The 19,349-nt window shown below is 42.1% G+C and overlaps 1 protein-coding gene across 4 annotated transcripts; it reads left to right on the top strand.

Moving 5' to 3' along the window:
* Window positions 1-1,371: 1,371 nt before the first annotated feature.
* On the top strand, window positions 1,372-17,765 carry CREBL2 (cAMP responsive element binding protein like 2). Of its 4 annotated transcripts, XR_011048230.1 has the most exons (5): window positions 1,372-1,532; window positions 11,457-11,654; window positions 12,800-12,947; window positions 16,370-16,492; window positions 17,054-17,765. XR_011048230.1 is itself a non-coding variant. In XM_068401504.1 (4 exons), the coding sequence occupies exons 1-4, from the start codon at window positions 1,518-1,520 to the stop codon at window positions 17,056-17,058; spliced, it is 366 nt and encodes a 121-aa protein (XP_068257605.1). In that variant the 5' UTR covers window positions 1,372-1,517; the 3' UTR covers window positions 17,059-17,765. The 4 variants fall into 4 exon arrangements, 3 of the variants coding, with proteins under 3 accessions (XP_068257605.1, XP_068257606.1, XP_068257604.1); XM_068401504.1 differs by lacking the exon at window positions 16,370-16,492; XM_068401505.1 differs by lacking the exons at window positions 16,370-16,492; window positions 17,054-17,765 and adding an exon at window positions 13,681-14,824.
* Window positions 17,766-19,349: the final 1,584 nt, after the last annotated feature.

Genomic DNA, 19,349 nt, shown 5'->3' with positions numbered 1-19,349 from the left:
GAAGGCAAAGATGGGGGAGGGCATCACAGGAGACAACCTAGGCAAGCTCATAGTGAGCTATTCCTTCAACTTTATTAGCTGATGCCTCTTGATTAACATACTGATCATCCCTGCTGTTTTTAATTTTTTTTTTTATTTTGGGGGCAGAGTTGCAAGAACCGATACATCGCTTTTGGACAGGCAAGTAGGAAGCAGTGTGCAAACTGCCTTGTCTTCGGCAACAGAAAAGCATATAAGCTTATAAAAAAAAAAAGCTGTGAAAAGTGCTTTGACTCTGCCATCCAGAAAGCGTATCCCTCGAAGAGGAAGGTCTGTGATTCAGGGGGAAAATCCCATGACAAAACCTTTAGCCCTAACGATTGCATGTAAAAGAGATTAAGTAATGGGAAACTCTTGTGAAGAGAGTTGCGTGAATAAAAAGAAACATGCAGCAGCATGAAACATGCCTAGCGTTAGGTTTCACCATGAACTTGAAACACGGACCGTGTTTAACGGAGTTGTTCGCTGGGGTACATGTGTCTTTTGAGCAAGCAGGAGCCTAATTTCAAGGTACCTGGTGAGGGACAGGGTGGGGGGACACGACGATGATGCACAGCTTGGCTTTGCATCAAATGCATTCGACATTAACCTTCTCTGGTATGTGTTGACGTGAAAAAGAGAGGAAATCTGGTATTCCCACAGGAGTACAGGGACTGCTTCTTCAGACTTGGGGTGGCTCGGGATCTCGGTCCCTGGACACCATGCAGAAAACTTAATTTGTGGGGTGTTTTGTCTTTTGTTTTTAATGCTCAAGCCATTACACGGCTGCTCAGCTGGAATCTTAATAACCCTCTAACAATCACCACAGGCTGCTGCGGGGTAGGGCTGCGGTCAGGCACGCAGGCTAGCTCGGACACGGAGGAGGAGGAGGCACCAGTTCGGTGGCCACGTCCGTGGCAAGAAAAATGGGGGTTAAAATTAGGGCTCAGAGCTCGAGAGAGCCCGCGCCAGAGTCAGAACCGACAGTGGCCCCCACGGAGGACAGGACACAGGGGAGGACTGGCGGCGGCATGCGACCGGCCAGCCTCCCGAGCGGCTGCCCCGGCGCCCACGCGGACTGGGAGAAGGCGCCGGTCGCCGCGGCAGGGCAGGCGGGGCGGGGCAGGGGCAGGCCGCCAGGCGCCGGGAGCCTTCTGGGAAATGTAGTTCTCCCTCCCAGCGGGGCGGGGACCAATCGCCGCGCAGCTCCCCGCCTCAAAGCACCGAGGCCTGCTGGGAGTTGTAGTTAGTCCCGCCCCCACCTCGGCTGCGGCCAATGGCGGCGGGGCGGAGCAAGACTACGCTTCCCAGCGTGCACCGCTGTGCCGCCGCTCCCCCGCCCGCCCAGTGCGGGGCGGGGCGGGCGGCTGTAAACAAACAGGGCGGCGGGCGATGGCGGCGGTGGGTTGCGTTGGGGGCCTGTGAGTGCAGGTGTCCGCCGGCGCGGGAGCAGGCGGCTCCGGTGCGCTCCCCGTGCAGGGCCGGGGCTGGCGGCATACATGGATGACAGCAAGGTAAGCGGCTGCGGGGCCCGCCCGGGGACTGGGGCGAGGATGGAGCTGAGGGCAGCCGGTGGGGTGGATGGGCCCCGCGGCGCCGGCGGTGGGTTGGCGGAGGGGGCCTGGGTAGCCCTCCCGCGCCTGAGCCCGACGGGTTCAATCTCCAAGCGGTGTGTGAGTGTGCGAAATAACCCCCCCAAACCCCCAGTAACAGTTAATAGACGGGGACCTGCCAGTGAGGTGAGTGCTCCTGCTAAAGGCTTTTGAGGAATCTTCTCTGAAACCTTCCCGTGAAGCCTCTAGTGGGTGCTGGCAGGAAGGAGGGGTTGTCCCCTCGCTCTCTTCCCTTGCTGCAAGCAGTGGAGCAGAGCGCTTGGGTGCTGCTTCTGGCTTTTCCTTAAAGCTCCAGGTGTGGGCCAAAGGCTGGATACAGACCAGTGGTCTGATATGGTGTGGTGGATCATGTTCCTATAGAACCTCGAATTTCTGAGATAAATAGCAACTGTGGACAACGGTAAGGTACTAGGGTGTGAGCTTGGGTTGCAACCTTGTAATGCGTGCTAGTGCTTTGATTCTTCCTTCATCCTTTTGTGAGAACAGAAAAGCAGCATCCCTGAAGGTACAGGTCTTCCATTTAAGCAGAGTGAAACATCAGAAGATGCACGAGAGGAACACCTGCTCTGCCTGCTTGCACTGGTGTGCTTAAAGCAGGCCCTTCAGGGCCCATGTGAGGACTGAGACAATAACTCCTGCGTCTGCTCAGTGCAGTGTTTTGCAACTGAAACTCCCAGTTGAGTTAGAGTATTTCAGCTTACTGCAGTGGTGATTATGGTAGTGTCATGGGGTTTGTGCTGCAGATAGCTAGGGTCCCCAGGAGTGAGCTAGGTGAAACCACACTTGAGGTAGGCTGTGAGGCAGACATCTTCCAACTCATAATAAATTCTGAGCTTGGCTTGAGCATTAAAACTAGTCATGTGGTAGTCACGTGCATGTGGTACCTTATCTGTTCTCAAGCCACCTCTTTCCACTTGAATTTTACTGAAACAAAATTGCGGTCCCTGTGCTGATCCACATTAATTCAAAGGGAAAAAAAAATACTTGATGTAATTTCTTAAGGAATAAATCTAAGAAACTTAGAAGTGAACAATAATTTGCAGTATAAAGGATCCGCAGAATGGACTGTAAGTATATGAATCGTTCATGCTAATTTGCCAAATTAACATATGTGCTATTTGGCTTTATTGAGGTCTTGTCTGAAAGCTGCAAAGAGGATGGGAGGAATTTGCATTGCTGAAGTCGACAAAATGCTCACAACTGTGAGAACTGCATGAAAGTTTATGTAATCAGGGCAGTAGTCTAGAAGATACAGAAGATTTAATTCTGGAGATATATGTAGCTCATGAGCAATAGCTAATTTTTATTTCTTTTAATGTTAAGAACACTTTATTTCTCCTGTGTCAGAATTAACTTATTTGTAACAGATAACTTCCAGATTTTTCATTTAAAAATAATTTTTGATCTATTGTGTTTTGTGAAGTCCTGATAATGTGCTTTTTTGTGATACATTTTTGGACACATTTGCAAAATAAACTAAATCTTTTCATCCAGTTAGTAAGACAGGTCTCTGTTCTTTTTTGCTTAGAAAAATTGATGTCGAGTGAAGGAAAAAAAAATGCAGAGTGGAATACTTACTCTTCCTATCTTCAGTCTCAAGTACAGTTTCCTAGTATGATGTTTTTATTTAAAACTTACCTCAGAGATACTTGCCAGGACAGTGGTATTGAAAAGGGTCCTGCCCAGAACTACTGGGTGTGGCTGTACCTAAGGAAAGCTCTCAAAATCTTTGTTACCTCAGCAGGTTTTTAATTAGGTAGTAATCTTGGGCAATATCTGATCCTCATATCTTCTACTGAAAATAGCTGAAATTAGTTGTTAAGTGCCTGCTGTGTGGAAAGGCTTTGCTGTAGTTGTTCTGAAGGGCTGCAGTTCCTTTCAGAACAAGTTCACAAGGCTGCAGGTAGCCCTAAGGGTTTGGTGGCTCCATTCAAGAGATAGATCCCATTTCCCTTGGGAGGACTCTTCCCCTTGCATGTTGCTGTGTCAGCATGAGGCAAGCACTATTGGAGCCAGTGTGCTCTTACAGCTTGAGCCAGCGTGTAGTTGAAGTCTTCTAAAAGTTCCAGTGAGTCACGTTTTGTTCCTTATTGAGGGGGTTGGCCTGTGTGATCGAAGAGTCTTATCTGTGAATTGAATGAGTGTGACTGTGCGAGGAATTTCCCTGTAAAAACGGAGATAACCAAATTACGTTAGTAATGAAGTTACTGTTCTGTAGCTGCATCCACACAAATTCAGCATTTTCCTTCATGTACATGAAATAAACAATTTAGAATTGGGTTTATATACATAATTCTTGCTCTAATTCTTACTGCACTGTAATTTAGCCCTATCTGGTTCAAGAGAGCGTTAGAAAAATGGTTCATTGTAACATATTCCTCAAAATTGGAAGGAAACAGTAAGAAATAAGGGGACAGGCAGAATATCTGAACATCAGATCTAAAAAACTTTCATGTTCCAGTTTTAAAGGATGTCGTTAAATTGTTCACACAAAAAACCCCAACCAAACTCAAAATGTGACCCTCTTCTTTCTCCTATGGACCTGCTCTGAAACTAGGGCTTGTTCAGATACGGGTCTCATTTCTTCTTGCTGTGGTTTGAGCTATTGGTTTTGTAAGGGAAAGAGTTTAGTGATGTAGCTGTTGCTTGGCAATTATTCTTTATTAAAATAACACTTAACGTACCTTGGAAGTATTTAGAGAGAGGAAAAAGGAGAAATTCTGTCACTGTGATTTCAGCCTTTATAGGTGAAATTACTTGATTAGCTTACAAGACTACATATAACTTATTATATATTTATTATATACATTGGGAAGCAGGGGGCTTGTGTTAGGGTAAGAAGTATTTTTCACATTTGTGTTAGTTGATAAATAACTCCTGTTGGTAACCATTAAAATACAGTTCTACATAGCTAACTGCCATCTTTTGTATTAATTATAGAAGATTTTTATAGGGTACGCTCTGTCAATACTTATGTGATTAAGTAACTTCTCAGTTTATGGGTAGAAATGAGAAATTAAATTCTTACCATTAGATCACTTTTTTGTTATTCCAGTGAAATTAGAAACAAGCAAACAAAAACCAAACTAACAACAACAACAGAAAAAGGTTGGGGTTGCCCTCTTTTGTTACAAATATTCTTGTCCTGTAAGAAAATAGCTTTAGTTTTCAAGAAGTTTAGATGAAATGTATTTTTCTTCAAAAATACGCTTAACTGAGCCAAAACACGAATGAGTAGATTGAGTTTTAAGAAAAAAGTGCATTTTAGGGACAAATATTATATTTTAAATGGTATTTTTAAATTTAAAACAGGATTTTTTTGAAAAAATGTGTAACGAATCATTCTTAATCTTAGCAGTGGAATGTAGTAGTTGATTTCTTTTTTGAATGGGAATGAAAATTTAGTGAAATGCAACAAACAACTCTGTAAAATGCCTTGCTAGTTCAAGGCAGCTACTTATATGTGTTGGATATACAAAGGAGGGTAAAAAAGCAGGCTTAGGAAAACCTTTTGTTATCCAGTTCTGATGACAATAAAACAGTCCACTCTTCAGGTTTTCAGAAGAGTAGATCTCAATCTCTTGCACTTGTTTTAATTCCAGGTTAGTTTCTCAACTTTGAACAGACCGGTCCTTGGTTATTGGCTTGGTTTTGCTTTTAAATAAATTGCTGCATCCTCTAAATGAAGAAGCAAATTCCTTTATACCTGTAAAAGAGGCTGTGGCTGTTGAAGCTGGGTCTTCAGCTCAGATTGTTTGCTCTCCATCAGGCTGGCCCCAGGGCCATGGGCAAGGACATTGATCTTGAGGTCTGACTATTTCTAAATGCCCGCAAACTTGCAATGTGTGAAGTGAAAGAAAAGATTTTAAATGAGTGTTTTCATGTGTTAACTGAGGTTGAGAAAGCAAGCCCTCAGATAAACTGTTCCTGTGGGGTATTTATATTTATGGATCGAGCGTCTGTCGATGTCTTGCTTTGGTGTTCGTGCAGCCTTTCCATTTTGGGGGAGCACTTGGTGTTAGGGCAGGGGAAGGCCCACAGCAAAAGGCTGTGCATGAGGAGTTGTGCTGCCTTCCCTGCTGCCTAGCTTTGAAACATGAAGTGCCTGGTTGTGTGTGATCCTGAGGGGAATTTTGCCATAAGTCATAAATTTTGGGATGCAGATGTCCCTTGGAGGGAGTGTGGGAGCAAGTCAGATGTGAAATCCTGTGCTCAAAATAAAGGGTTTGATGGGTCTTCATTCATGAGATGTCCTCTAGCATGCCTCTGCCTGTGACCCCTGCTGTTGTGGGTGACCTGGATCACTAAGAGAGGGGTGATCTCCCAGGCGAACCTGGAGTCTAATCTGAGGAATGCTTTGAACGCCGCAGGAGGGACTGAGAGCCAGTGCGGAGAGCAAAGCACAGGATCTGTTTTCATAATGACCTCAGTTGTTAAGGAGGTGGGTTACTATGTGTTCACCCTTCAGGGCTTTTTCAGAGTATGCAGGTTTGCGAAGTGCTGCAGAAGTCTTCCACCACGTGTGCGAACATAAAGTGTTCTCATTGCTGCTTGCTTGGAAATATAAAACCTAAATAGCTTTGATTATAATTTGAGATGGACAATTTCAAATAAACAAATGTTTTAACAAGTCGCTGCTCAGCATTGCTCAGATGGCACATTTGCTTTCTTACATTTGCAATGAGTGAGTAAAATGGACGACCGTAAACCCTATAGAACAGCTAGAACAGTTTTATTTTGCGCTTGCAGTGGGCCAAGAGGATGTACGTGGTAGTTTTTGTTGACCATCCCTGTTGCCTGTTTCAACCTCTATCAGAGAGAGGTTTAAAGAAGTGTCTGAGTTCTGTTAGTATAAACTGGGAGAACACGTATGGCGTGTTGGTGGACGTGCTTCCACACGGGAGGCTGTAAGTCCTTCCTGGGGGCAGGAGGAGGACTCTCAACTGTTAAGTGGTAATGTGGTATCTGGGTGATTGCTGCAGAGTCTAAAGAGCAATTCTAAAGAGCAATTCATACCCTGAACCTTAACGCTTACCCATCTTGACTTGTGGATGCCTGCGGAACAGTTTATGAAAACTTGATATTTATTCCTAGCTTATGCTTTTTAACAATAGACATTGCAGCAAAGATAATCTTCTTTACACGTCTGTGCTAAAGATTACATTAGGTTTGTTTTTATTTCTTGCTAATCATTTTTATAGTTTTATATAAATTCTGTAGATAATCATGAGCTCCATGCTAAGTTAGATTCTGCGGCCCTATACCTTCAGCCATTAACACAAACGAGAGTCTGCTTAAGATGATTTCCTGAGCTAGATCTCAAATACTGGCACTTAAGAGCTGTTTCTTCATCTGTGAATGAACTTGGAGTTGCTGGAAGATACTGAACTGGTCAACGCGATCAGCGCTTCAGATAGCGTTGTTTTAATCTGTCAAATTGTCCAAAACCTGCAGATGCCACGGTGAGACCAGCTTTATCACAATTCTCTATCCTAGTGGCTCAGTTCCTCGGGGGTGTGAATGCTAGTAGCCATATTATGTATATATATTCGCCCAAAGGAGGACCTCTTCATCATGCAATCTGGCAGTGCTTCTGTAGGGATCTGCTGAATCCCTTCTTGGGGTACGGGGGATGGTGGAAATAAAAAATGCAGAAATCTGAGGGCTTGTTCTACATGAGGGCAAGTAATGGAAGCTATTTCCAATTCCAGGTCAGATAATTTTGTGCTTGAACCCTGGTGCCAGGCAAGAATGATGTTATGATCTAAGTACTGTATTAAAAAGGGAGGGAGTTATGGTTTTCTATTTTCTGAAGTCTGAACTGAAATAGTAGTGTGGTCAGATTTCTGACAAATGCATGTCACTATTAATATTTCTATGCCAAATTTTATGATTGCTGTTGTTCTCGGTCTTGATTGCACATGACTCCCTGAAAAAAAACCAAATCCCTACTGCTGAATGCTAATAGATCCTCTCTCCCTTTATAAACTCCAGAGGAATACAAAGGGAATAAAAACTGTTTTCTTGCTTGTTTTCTCTTGGTCTGCTGCCATGTTCAACATCAACTAGCACTTCTGCTTTGTCTTCTTTCTGTCACATCAGCATGGCAACTGAGTAGGCAAACATGACTAGAAAGCAGGGAGATATGGTAATGTGGGGTGGTGGCGAAGGATTTATCAAGCCTTTTTTTCCCCGGCTGGGTTGCTTAAGGTTACAGCAGGAGCTTCTAAATATTGGTGAGGAAAAACTACTAAGGATACAGGATTTGATTAAATTTCTTATTAAACTAGCAGTGCAGGGTGATGCCTAATTGTATGGTGAACTCCAGTTCAGAAGCCATGAAGACAGTAGGAGTCTTTCGGGATGGTGTGAAGGCAGATTATTAGGGTATTGCTGCTTAAAGCCAGAGTTAAAAGGAAAGTAAGCTTTTCATTATTTCCATAGTCCTGGTGGTTAAGAGCATTGGCAAGCAATGACCCAAGAGCTACCAGCCTTTTTCCTCCCATAAGAGAGCTTATGTGCAGGGTTGCTCTCGCCGTGGTAAAAGATCTTGGAGGAGAGAGAGCAATTAGTACATCGATCTATAGAAAGCTCTCTGGAGTGATTAAAGGGAACGCAGTTAATTGTTGATGGAAGATCCTGGATGCCTTTGCAATGTGCAAAGCAGTTTACACCAGTATCTTAATTTCCTTGCAGGCTGCAAAGTGCCTTTAACTGTTTTATGTCCACATCTCTAGATCAGTCCATAAAACGATGCCTTTAAACTCAGGTTGTATGAGCTTACTTGATATCTTATTGGTGTAACGATCCACGTTCCCTTGCCCTTTGTATGTTTTCTGTGTTGATGTGACCCCTCCCTTGAAAAAAGCATCAGCTACATCTAAGCATATACGAGGTGCTTTAAAATAACAGGTCCTTAAAAAGGAATTATTTTATGAGATTGTGGTGTTGGATTTAACTGCTGTGAAGCCATGCTGCTTGTGAGTGCTTTTCAGTGCTGGTGCCTGCCCAAGACACTGGCTGTGAAAAGGTTGGGTGCTATTTCCAAGCAGTTTTAACTTGCTGGTTGTGAGAAACAGCACGGTAGCAACTATTCATCTCCCTGACGTTCTGGTGAAAGGGCATGGCCGTGACACGCACAAGACTAAGACTTGAGTTGTTATTTTGTTTATATGGCAGCATGTGGTGTGCTGGGAGTCCAACCTCGAGTGCTAGCTGACTCTTCTAGAGGGTCAGAGCTCGAAGAGTGGCAAAGGTTTGTTTTTTTTTTTTAAGAGAGCTGGAGTGTATGTCTATACAAGACCTTATCTAGCTCTTGAATTCAAAGATTTACTTTTGCATTGACACAGAAAAGCCTCAGATGCTAAAAGTCTTTGAGAACTGAAGTACTTTGGCTGTAGTGTGTAAAGTAATATCCAGAAATCTTTCAAGTGCAAGTAATAATAGATAGCAAATTATGAGTGCCTACAGCCCCTCCTGGGAAGACTTATATGTATTTGTAACTCCTACTGAGCTAGAAGTATAAATCACACCATGCGTGAACATGAGTGTGGTTCCATGAGAGGACAGAGCCACGCTTGTCATGCCCAAAAGGAGGCAGTCGCTTTCCTTTCTTTGCACCTTCTTTCTCCCTTGGCCATGGCTGGTTAGTTTTATACTATTTCAGTGAATATAATATCTGAACTAGACGATCTTACAGAGAGCACCTTGGTGGAGTGAATGAATTATTGAAACTGTATTCAGCAGTTCAAATGTAAAAGAGTGATTTTTTTTTTCCTTGCTTTTCTGAATGTATTGTTTCATTATCACTAGGTGTCCGTTAAGTACTTTCTGTTCCTCCATTTGCTTATGGTAGGCAGCTACTCCTGAATAAATTAGGAGAGGCAATATAGAGAGGGTAGGATTATGTTGGCATGTGGTTGTTGACTCGGTTTCCAAAGAAGGAATAGGCTCAATTGTATAATCTTTTTTTTCTTCATTCTAGCACATCAGTTCACTATGTCATTGTTTTTATTGCAGCCTGCTAAGTTTGTAGAACAAGTGACTTCTTTGAATGTCAGAGCTGACTTATTTTGTAGCATCACACAGTAAAAAGTGCCTTTTTATGAACTCTGGTATTTTAAACACTGCCTATTAGAAAAAGTACCGTCTATACACAGTATGGTGAAACACTAAGCCAGCAGTGAAATTCTTGTATGTAGGTGTGTGTTAGGTGTGTTTCTCCACACCCCCTCCATTCAAACAGTGTGGTCAGAATGCAAATAAAGAGAAATCCTCACTTCAGAGGGGAGGGGGTTGTGTGGCTGATGTAATGCTCACAGGGCAATACTACCCGATGGCCAGTGTACTAAGTTTCAGACCGTATTTAAGACTTTCATGTGCCATGCTCTATGTCAAGAGTCAAATATTTAGGTGGGGAAGCATAGAGTAAACATTGAGGAAACTATTCCTTTTTTTTTAAATTATTATTTTTAGCAAGAGAAGTTTGCAGACCTGTAAAAAAGGAGCCACAAAGAAGAGGGGAAAATTATTGCAAAATCTGCACTCGATAGGACAGGGAACTAGGGGGTTACATTTCTGCAAGGGAGATCTGAATTAGACACTAGAAGAGTTGGAACAGTGGGATAGGTTGCAGGAGGAGGTGTGAGACAACAATTTTCCAGGCTATGTAATAATGTTTTGAAGGTAAACATGGCCAGAGTGGTTAGGTACAACTGGAATAGATGCAGCAGAGGTAAGACTCAGTGTAACTAAGTTCCCTGTTTAGTAAAAATCCTCAAAAGATTCCTTTGAAAAAAATTGGGACTGAGGAAGCTCAGATGGCTAGTGAATAATTCTGACAAGTTTCATCTTTAGAGTAGGCTGCAACTGTGGTCATTTCATTGCAGCAAAACTAAGTTTTGGATTATATTGATATAAATAAATATTTTTTTCTTCCAAATTAAAGTGTTAAACTCCATAATATAATACTTCTAAAGCTGGCAAGTATTAGGCAGGGATTGTTGCTAATATTAAAACAGTTTCACTACAAGTTGACTATCATCTCTATCTCCTCAATGTCCCAGATATCCTCTTAGATATCTGAAGTAGTGTGTCCAGTTCTGGGCTCCCCATTACAAGAGAGAAATGGAACTACTGGGGAGAGTCCAGCAAAAGGCCACTAAAGTGAAGGGACTGGAGCATCTCTCCTATGAAGAAAGACTGAGAAGGCTGGGACCATCTAGCCTGGAGAAGAGAAGGCTCAGGGGATCTCATCAGTATGTACAAATACCTGAAGGGGAGGGTATAAAGAAGATGGAGACAAGCTCTCTTCAGTGTACCCAATGCCAGGACCAGAGGCAGTGGGTACAAACTGGAACACAGGAGGGTTCGTCTGAACATCAGGAAACACTTTTTTTACTGTGAGGATGAGTGAGCACTGGCACAGATTGCCCAGAGGGCCTGTGGAAGCTCCCTCGCTGCCTGGACACAGTCCTGGGCAGCCAGCTGCAGATGGCCCTGCTTGAGTAGGTGAGGTTGAACCAGATGACCTCCCGAGGTCCCTGCCAACTTCAACCAGTCTGTGGTGCTCCTCCAAGTCAGATTAGTAGCATTTATAATAGGACTGCTTAAGCACTGACTTCACTCTGTCGTCATGTCCCCTCCCTTTTGTTTTTGATGCCATCACTGAAAACTTCATACATCAGTCCCCTTATTTCCTCTGCTGCTCTAGAATCAGTGAAAGTATAGGCAAGATTTTCTACTTGAGACACCTAGCAGGCACAATGACATGGTTGCAGCATTACCTTTGCAGAACAGGATCTTTACTGTACCCTTCCTTTCCAGGTGGTTGGAGGCAAGGTAAAGAAACCAGGCAAGCGAGGTCGTAAACCAGCCAAAATAGACTTGAAGGCAAAACTTGAAAGAAGTCGTCAGAGTGCAAGAGAGTGCAGAGCCAGGAAGAAGCTGAGGTACCAGTACCTGGAAGAGCTGGTTTCAAGCAGAGAGCGAGCCATCTGCGCTCTCAGAGAAGAGCTTGAAATGGTAAGAAACTATCGTTTAACCTAACCCTCAATATTATTTGGGACCTGTCCTCATAGACATTTGTTCTCAGAATCACTGTGAGAGTGGGATTTGGCTAGCCATAAGGTATCAAAACCTCAGTAACAGATGCATTCAGCTGTTTACCTACTTTGCACATTGAATATGAACCTCACGTCACAAGTTTTCTGCTGGTTTTGAACTGGAAGCAAGCAAAGAAAGTGCCATTGCATGTGGATCTGTTGCCTTTGAAATGTTTGTTTTGGAAAACCTCTGACAGAGGTAGAAAGAGGTAGAGGGTGGAAAGAGATACGTTAAAATATCAAGGGGGAATATATACCCACAGTGTGTCATTGCTTCCCACAGACCTTTGTCTCTTTTTGGGGGGGTTGATTCTTGCAGCATACTCTCTGTGTAGGTGGTTGCACAGCTGTCCTGTGTTCTAGCACATGTAAGATGGGTGTCTTGGCCAAATAAGCTGCATTAACCAAAGAGAATGGTTTCATCTGGGAATATAGACTCAGCTCCTCAGTGATATTGAGATGCCATTGAAGTTTCATTGGAGCTGAGGATATTTCCTTGACCTTGCATGAGGTGTGTTTGAATAGGCAGGGCTAATCACCACAAGTGAATAGGGTTAGGATTGGGTGGAAGGTCAGCCGACTGACCACAAGTTTTTCAATGCGCTTCAGGGTTTGCCAATGAAGAATTTAAGATGAGGGAACTAGGAATAAGGCACATGTGCTGTAACCATGCCTTGCACAATCAGAAAGGACCTCTTAATAGTCAATCAGCCCCAGAGTCATGTGAAATATTTGTTTTTAATAGGCCATGAACTGGAACGGTATTCTGGCATGCCAGCAGCGAGAAAATGCACAAAGTATTCCATGTTGTTTAATAATTACAGTATTGTGTCTAGTACTGCCACTGAGTAGCAGTTTATTGACTGAAACAGGATTTACTGAGGCCAGGTATGCCACCGTGGACACGTGCTTAGCTCATTAGTGCTCTGCAGTTTTGTAAGAGGCTTCAGCCCAGTAAATTCAAACCTTAAATGAATATACTGGAGGGTAAAAATTACAGCTCTGTTTTGTCTGCTAATGTGATCCTGGCAGTTTGCTAATGCCTAATGTGTTTGCATATTTCAGTACAAGCAGTGGTGCATGGCGATGGACCAAGGGAAAATCCCCTCTGAAATAAAAGCCCTGCTAACTGGAGAGGAGCAAGGCAAAGCACAGCAGAACTCAACCAAACTCGCCAAGGCTGGGAAGACAGAAGCAAACAGCAGCAATCCCTGTGAGTATCCAGCCTATGATTAATTCCTATTTTGTTACATCTTTTGTGGCGTAGGAGTATGGCTGTGGTGTAGGAAGAAACATAAGGATGTGCTTTTGAGCACAAATAGCTGATTGAAGCAAAGAGCTTAGTGGGTGGTACAAAGACTCTGTGTAATGTTTACATGGACAACACAGAAATTACACTAGCTAGGAAGCTGGGCAGTTATTTTAAAAGACTACTCAATCTTTGTGTTTTACCAAGGCCTGTGGAGACCTGTGAAGACCTGAGACCTTAATCTTTTACAGCATTTTCTGTTTTCCCAATGCAAGGTAAATGGAGCACATAAAACATAATTGAATTTTAAGAACTCCATCAAGAAAACATTATGCTAGGTGCAAGTATTCAAAAGTGAAAAATGCTGGACTTGAGATTTCCTATGGAGTCTTCTTTCTGCCTCATTTGTGCTTGTCCAGGGAATGAAATAAGGTTCTTCTGGGGATTGAAAGGTGAAAAGATCATGTGATATAAAGTCATATTCCTGACACGTACATGCAAAGGAACAGAGTTAAGGCGTAGCATGGGCAATTCCATATCTCATATCTTCTAATTTTGAAATATTTCGTGCCACAGATTAAATTACACTTTACTGTAAATACTTAAAAATATGAATTCCTAGCTTTGTTTTTATGAAACAATGTGAAAACCACATTTGTAACTGTAACAATCTTCCCCCATGGTGCATCATTCACAGGAGGCCAATGCAGAACCTTCCGCACTGCAGCAGAGATAGCTTGGTAGCTAGCAGAAGAATGCTGTTACCAGCGAAGCTGATGCATCCCTGGGTGCAGGGAGAAGGATCCCTGTCCGCTGTCTTCTCTTTGCTCCACCCCATATGAAACTCTTTGGTTGTGGTGTTCCTAAGCCTGCATGGAGTGGGGGTTTGGGGTGATAGGTGTTTGTGTAAGTGGAGCCTTGTTCTTCCTTTCTCTACACCACCCTCCCCAAATACAGCTATGGCAGCTTTTGGGCATTCCCAATAAGAGATGGGGCCTGCTTTTGTGTCAGAGCCCAGAATTAGACTGGCTTTGTGGTCAGTAGTTACGTGGTTGGTGACCGTTGTGGGAGTCTGAGAGGTTCTGTAAAGTAAAAGCAAGAGGAGGATCTTGTAACAGCTTTGCTAAAGCCAAATGGAGTGATGTAGGTCAAGGAGAAGGAACTAAATCAAAAGCTTTCAGTAAGAAGGCTTATAGTAATGTGACTGGTAACCTAAAAGATGTTGCTTTCAGCATCCTTTTATAATGCAGAATGTCTTTTGTGTTATTGGGACTCTTAGAGAGAGATACTAGATATATTCCCTGCTTCTGCCCATACTTCTTTCGCAGGATGTATTTCCTACCCCCCATGCCCCAGTTAAACAGTCAAAGCACGTCCTTCCACCTTGCTTCCAGCAGTGGAACAACTGCCATCTTCTCCCACCCATTGTGCCCTGCTATCCTTCAGTATCTACCTACACTTTGGGCCCTAGTACCTTTCTAGCCTGCAACTAAATATGAATTCTGCTCTGCTGTCCTGGTTTCCCAGCCGAAGATAATGCCAAGAAGTGGTAGCAAGGAAAACAAGTTGCATCAGCTTGGTTTTATGATGAGGGGTGATGGCAAAATTCTTGTGGGTTGATTTACTCATCCCAGACATTGATGGATAACCTGTGACTTTTCTTAGACTGCTCTTTTTCCTGTGTATGCTTTTTGCGTTTATATGATACAATGTGGAGAGTGGAGCTCTCGGAATTTTCGGTGGCGGTTTTGCTTATTCTCTTGTTTTGTTTGTGACAATGTCTTTCTCTGTATTTTATGAAATGCATGGAACATTTTTTAAACTTATGTTTTCTTCTTTGTTTCATAGAATAAATATTTTAATGAATGACTTTGCTAGACTGGTTGTTGCCTTCTTTTCATTGAACTAATTGGGTCTGTTTAGCATTGACTCAATTCAGGATTAGTCAAAAGCACTGAAAATAATAAAGTACCATACTTCAGTGTACAGCACAGTTGTTTTCAGAATTCCATTCTGAGCACTCATATATTAATCCTTAAGGCATGGTTTTAAGTTTATTCTGTAGACTCTCCACACATGTACTTAGTTAGCAATTGCTAGAAATATTGCACAGACATGGAAAACTATTATGAAAGGTTAAGTAACACTGAAGCATAGATGAGGAGGATATGAGGGTTCCCTTCTACCCTGTACTTTAAGCTCTGAACTGCAGTTTGTCCTGAAGGATGGCAACAAAGCCAACCGTAAGTTTTGGGATTTTTGTCTATGTTGAATGCTTGTCTCTCCCTTTTTCTGGATTCTCTGGAGGAAAAAAAAGCCTGGGCCAGATGTCCAAAACTACTCTGTGAACTTTGCAGTTGGATTTTGTAACATGATCATGCCAGAAGTGTAATATATTATTTTTGGTTAGAATTAGACTTACATAGTCTAGTTTCAAATGTGAACTATGTATTGTAATTATGCATATTTCAAAGCTTATGTGTATACTTAAGTGTCTGTCTGAATCAGGGATGTAGAAAACATGCAGAGGAGTTACAGTATGTATGACCAGAACAGCTCCACTCTGTACTAGGTAATGTGACAAATGCAGCTCTGATCTCACCAGAAATACCCCACTTGCTTTCTTCCCTCCACTCTTTCTTTTTTTCACTTTCTGTGATACCAAATGAGAAACTTCTCAGGAGTTAAGTTTTCTGTTATGGAGGAAGTTAGGAGTTAGAATTTCTCATTGTGATGAACACCAGTTTTCATCTGTTCCTCATCACAGTGGCTCCTGCTTCCTGGCTTAGCCAGCAGTTGGCATTACAGGATTGTGTTTGGCAAGCCTGGGCCCAGCTCTGTGGCACAAAGAGTGGCATCCATGTGCTAACAGTTGTTCTGCTTCATGCAAATGGAACAAGAGGCATGTTGCCACCTTCATCATCTTAAACTGTTTCCATGGTTGTCCTGCAAGGCAAAATAAGTATGACACAGAGTTAGAGGCTCTAACTGCAGTTTTTCCAGCCTGCTCTAGATGCTGTAGTTCATTACGAAATGTAGGATTCCCAGCAACAATCATTAATTAGATAAAGTTCTGTGGCTTCCATAACATGGCAGATCATACTATGTTATAAATGTTCTGGCCTTGGGTGGATCTCTGAGTCCTTTATTTTGGAGTTTGAAGTTTAGCAGTTCCCCCTGAGCATGAACCACAAACATTTCTGTTAGTTTTTATTTGATACTCTAGTGCTTACAGTCTTCATCCACATTGAGGTGGCTTCTAGAAGTGATACAACCAGGTCCTCTAACTAGGAATCTCATATAGTGCCCTAAATAATGGAGGATGGTTTAGTCTTATCCTCTCTTTGTGTAATATGGGTACAGCCTTCCACCCATTTCTCCTGCAGTGAGTGTGTGCAGCTGGTTATCTCTCACAAACATTGAAGAAAGGAAGTAAGCCTGGAAATGCTTCATTTTCCCACTTGCCATGGAAATCTAGTGGTCAGCTAGAACCTTTTGCCCAGCTACAGGTGGGTATCTCTTGGAAACTATCCGCAGTTTCAAAAAATGCTGTATGTAGTATTTGGTGTTTACAGCAACGCTAGAACTCTGTTACAGTAAGGTGTAATAAGACTGAACTCAGTAGATGCTGATGGAGTAAGCACTGTACAGTTACACTAATCCTTTTGGAGAATGTAACCCAAGGATTTACCAGATGGGGAAAACTTCATAAGAAAAACACGTAATAAGTCTTTTTATATGCTGTATATATGCTTTGTGCACAGAATCCTGAAAAATGAAATGGATAAATTTAATTGAGTTGTTACTTAACTGAGAACATTTTGTAATTATATGTAATAAATAAAATCACAGTCTGCTTTAATAATCTGATAATAATGTTTGTCAAAGAATCTGTATTCTATTAAGTGCTTTTCAAAAGACTACTATAACATATTGGGTATTTGTTTTTTTTAATGTATCAGATAAATTTCAAAAAGCTTTTCCCTTTCTTGACAGTTGAAACCATAACTAGCTTTGGGAGAGTGCCTGTGACTGACTTGTTTTTCCTTTTTTTCCCTTTTACATTTTAGGGTGAAGATTAATCTACATCAATAATGAATCTAGTTCTTCCTGGCATCCTATGGAAGAGATGGAGAAGATTTGACATCATAGTTCCATTTGCTAATTTCCAAGAAATTATAATCTCTATAATTAGCTATAAAATTACTGTTAACATAAGGACCAAATGTTTGAGACTAGTCTAAAAATGTAGAGAAATCAGAGGAAAAGCTGAAATAAGAACCCTAGTCCTTCTCATTATGCTTAAGAGTTACAGCATGAGTAGCAGAGGATTGGCTGATGTAGAAATCCCTGTTGTAGGTAAGCAAGGCAAAACACTAGCTTGTGAGTTCCTGCTGTTAGTGCCACTGAGCATTAATTTCTCTATGTCAATAACTGAATTTCTTGTTTGACTCTCTGGATTTGTATGAGAAAACAGAAGCTTCTAATCCACAGTAAAATCTGAGGTATCTCATACTGAATAGTGCATTAGTAGACTAAAATTTAACTGATGCTGTATTTATGGAATGTATAGATTTGTATATGTAGATACAGAAGTAGAATTTGTAGTGTCAGTTACAGCCATTGCCTTAATTTCTGCAAAGGCTGTTGCTTGATCTTATTTATACCATTATTTGTATTTTCTTTATTTTTAAATCATAACTAGAAAGTACTGTCATTGTTCAGCTAATGATTTTCAGTAACACTTCATTTAAAAAAAAATTAAAAAACCTAAACAAGTGACTTTCAGTTTCTTTTTTTCCTCCATAAAAAGCATTTGGGAGGTTGAAGTTTTGCTTCCATAACTAGTGCAAGATTAGCCCTCCTTTTTTGTGTGTCTGCCTGTAACTCACAACTGGCTTAAATCAGCACTACTAACATTAACTGCTGCTTCAAGCAGTTCTTGTGTATGGTCTCTATATATTAGGGTGGGTAATGGTAACATGCGTAACTATGTTGCAGCTGATAGGTATACTGATGATGAAAGAAATTTGTGAGTAGAAGACAAGTGGATTATAAAAATGTGTTTTCATGAGACAGTGTTCGATGTGCATGGAAATAGCTTGCGATGAATGGTGACTTTTTCCATACCTTCTTTTTCATGGCAACTTTCAAAATACATTTTGATGAAGTTATACAGTGCTGGCGACAGCAATGCTGCATATTGCTGTGGTAGAGCATACCAGCAGTGTCCTCCAACTTCACCATCTCCTTATGTGGCATGCTCTGAATGCCTGCTGATGTAAGAACAATTCTTTCCACACCCTATCAAACATAGATCCTGCCGTGTTGCTAGGTCAGTGTTTTCTGTTTTGCATTTCTGGGCTTTTTCTTTCCTCTCCCCTAAGCAGTACTTTGAAATCTTTCACTTTTTGGTATGCATTCCTTTTTCCCTACAGAAAAAAGTCTTCTGTGAATCTCCTTTCTTCCCTAAGTGGTCTGGCAGCTATTTTCAAAAGCCGTCAAGGGTGCCTCTTCCAGAGGACTACATAGAAACATGAGTTTTTCTGCTTTTTCTCTCTGCCTCTGCACACATGCTGTACCACACCCACCAGCTCACACTGAATACCCCTTCTGCATTTTAAGCTCTCAGTAACATCAGAGTAGATACCCCTTCTGCATTGCAAGCTCTTAATAATACCATCACCCTTTGCAGCTCGGGACCCACTTCTTGTTTCTCCATGTAGCCTAGCGGAAGCAGTGCTGCTATCAAGCTCACCCCAGAGTGGTTTTTCACTTGTTCAGATGTTCTTCTGTTTAGCTGTATGATCGGGAAGAAAGCAGCACTGTTAACAGACAGCAATTACAACGTTGTTCAGGTGTAGATGTTGGGCATGTGTTGAAACAGTTCTGCTACTCACAAAGGTGTATGTCTTCTTTCACTTGAAATGCTGAGATTCAGATTATTCTGTACCTTGCATTTCTTTAAAATTCCAGGTTGCCCAGCATTTTCACCAGTGACAACGTTTTCAAACAAAAGGGTAAGTTTGGCTTGGGTTTACCTACCTGAAACACTCCATGGAGCTAGGGAGGGGATTCATTTGTGAGAGAGAAAATTTTGGCCCAAAGGCCTTTCTCTCATGAACATAAGCTAGAAGAGGTTTCACCAAAGTAAATAGAATAACAGTGTTAGTTTTCCATTTAAACCTAGAATCCTGTTTGGGATCTCAGATAGAGAAAGGGGAAGGAGATAGCGCCTAGATTTCTGATCAGCTAATTACTTGTGACAAGTATTTGTGTAAACCTTCACAAGGTGATAGCTCGCTTATACTGCAGGGACCTTTTGATGAGAACAGAGCGTGTTACCAATCTCACTTCAGCAAGCTG

The sequence above is a fragment of the Nyctibius grandis genome, chromosome 5 (assembly GCF_013368605.1).
Source record: "Nyctibius grandis isolate bNycGra1 chromosome 5, bNycGra1.pri, whole genome shotgun sequence".
Classification (NCBI taxonomy): domain Eukaryota; kingdom Metazoa; phylum Chordata; class Aves; order Nyctibiiformes; family Nyctibiidae; genus Nyctibius; species Nyctibius grandis.
This window is presented reverse-complemented; position numbering and strand designations above follow the sequence as displayed.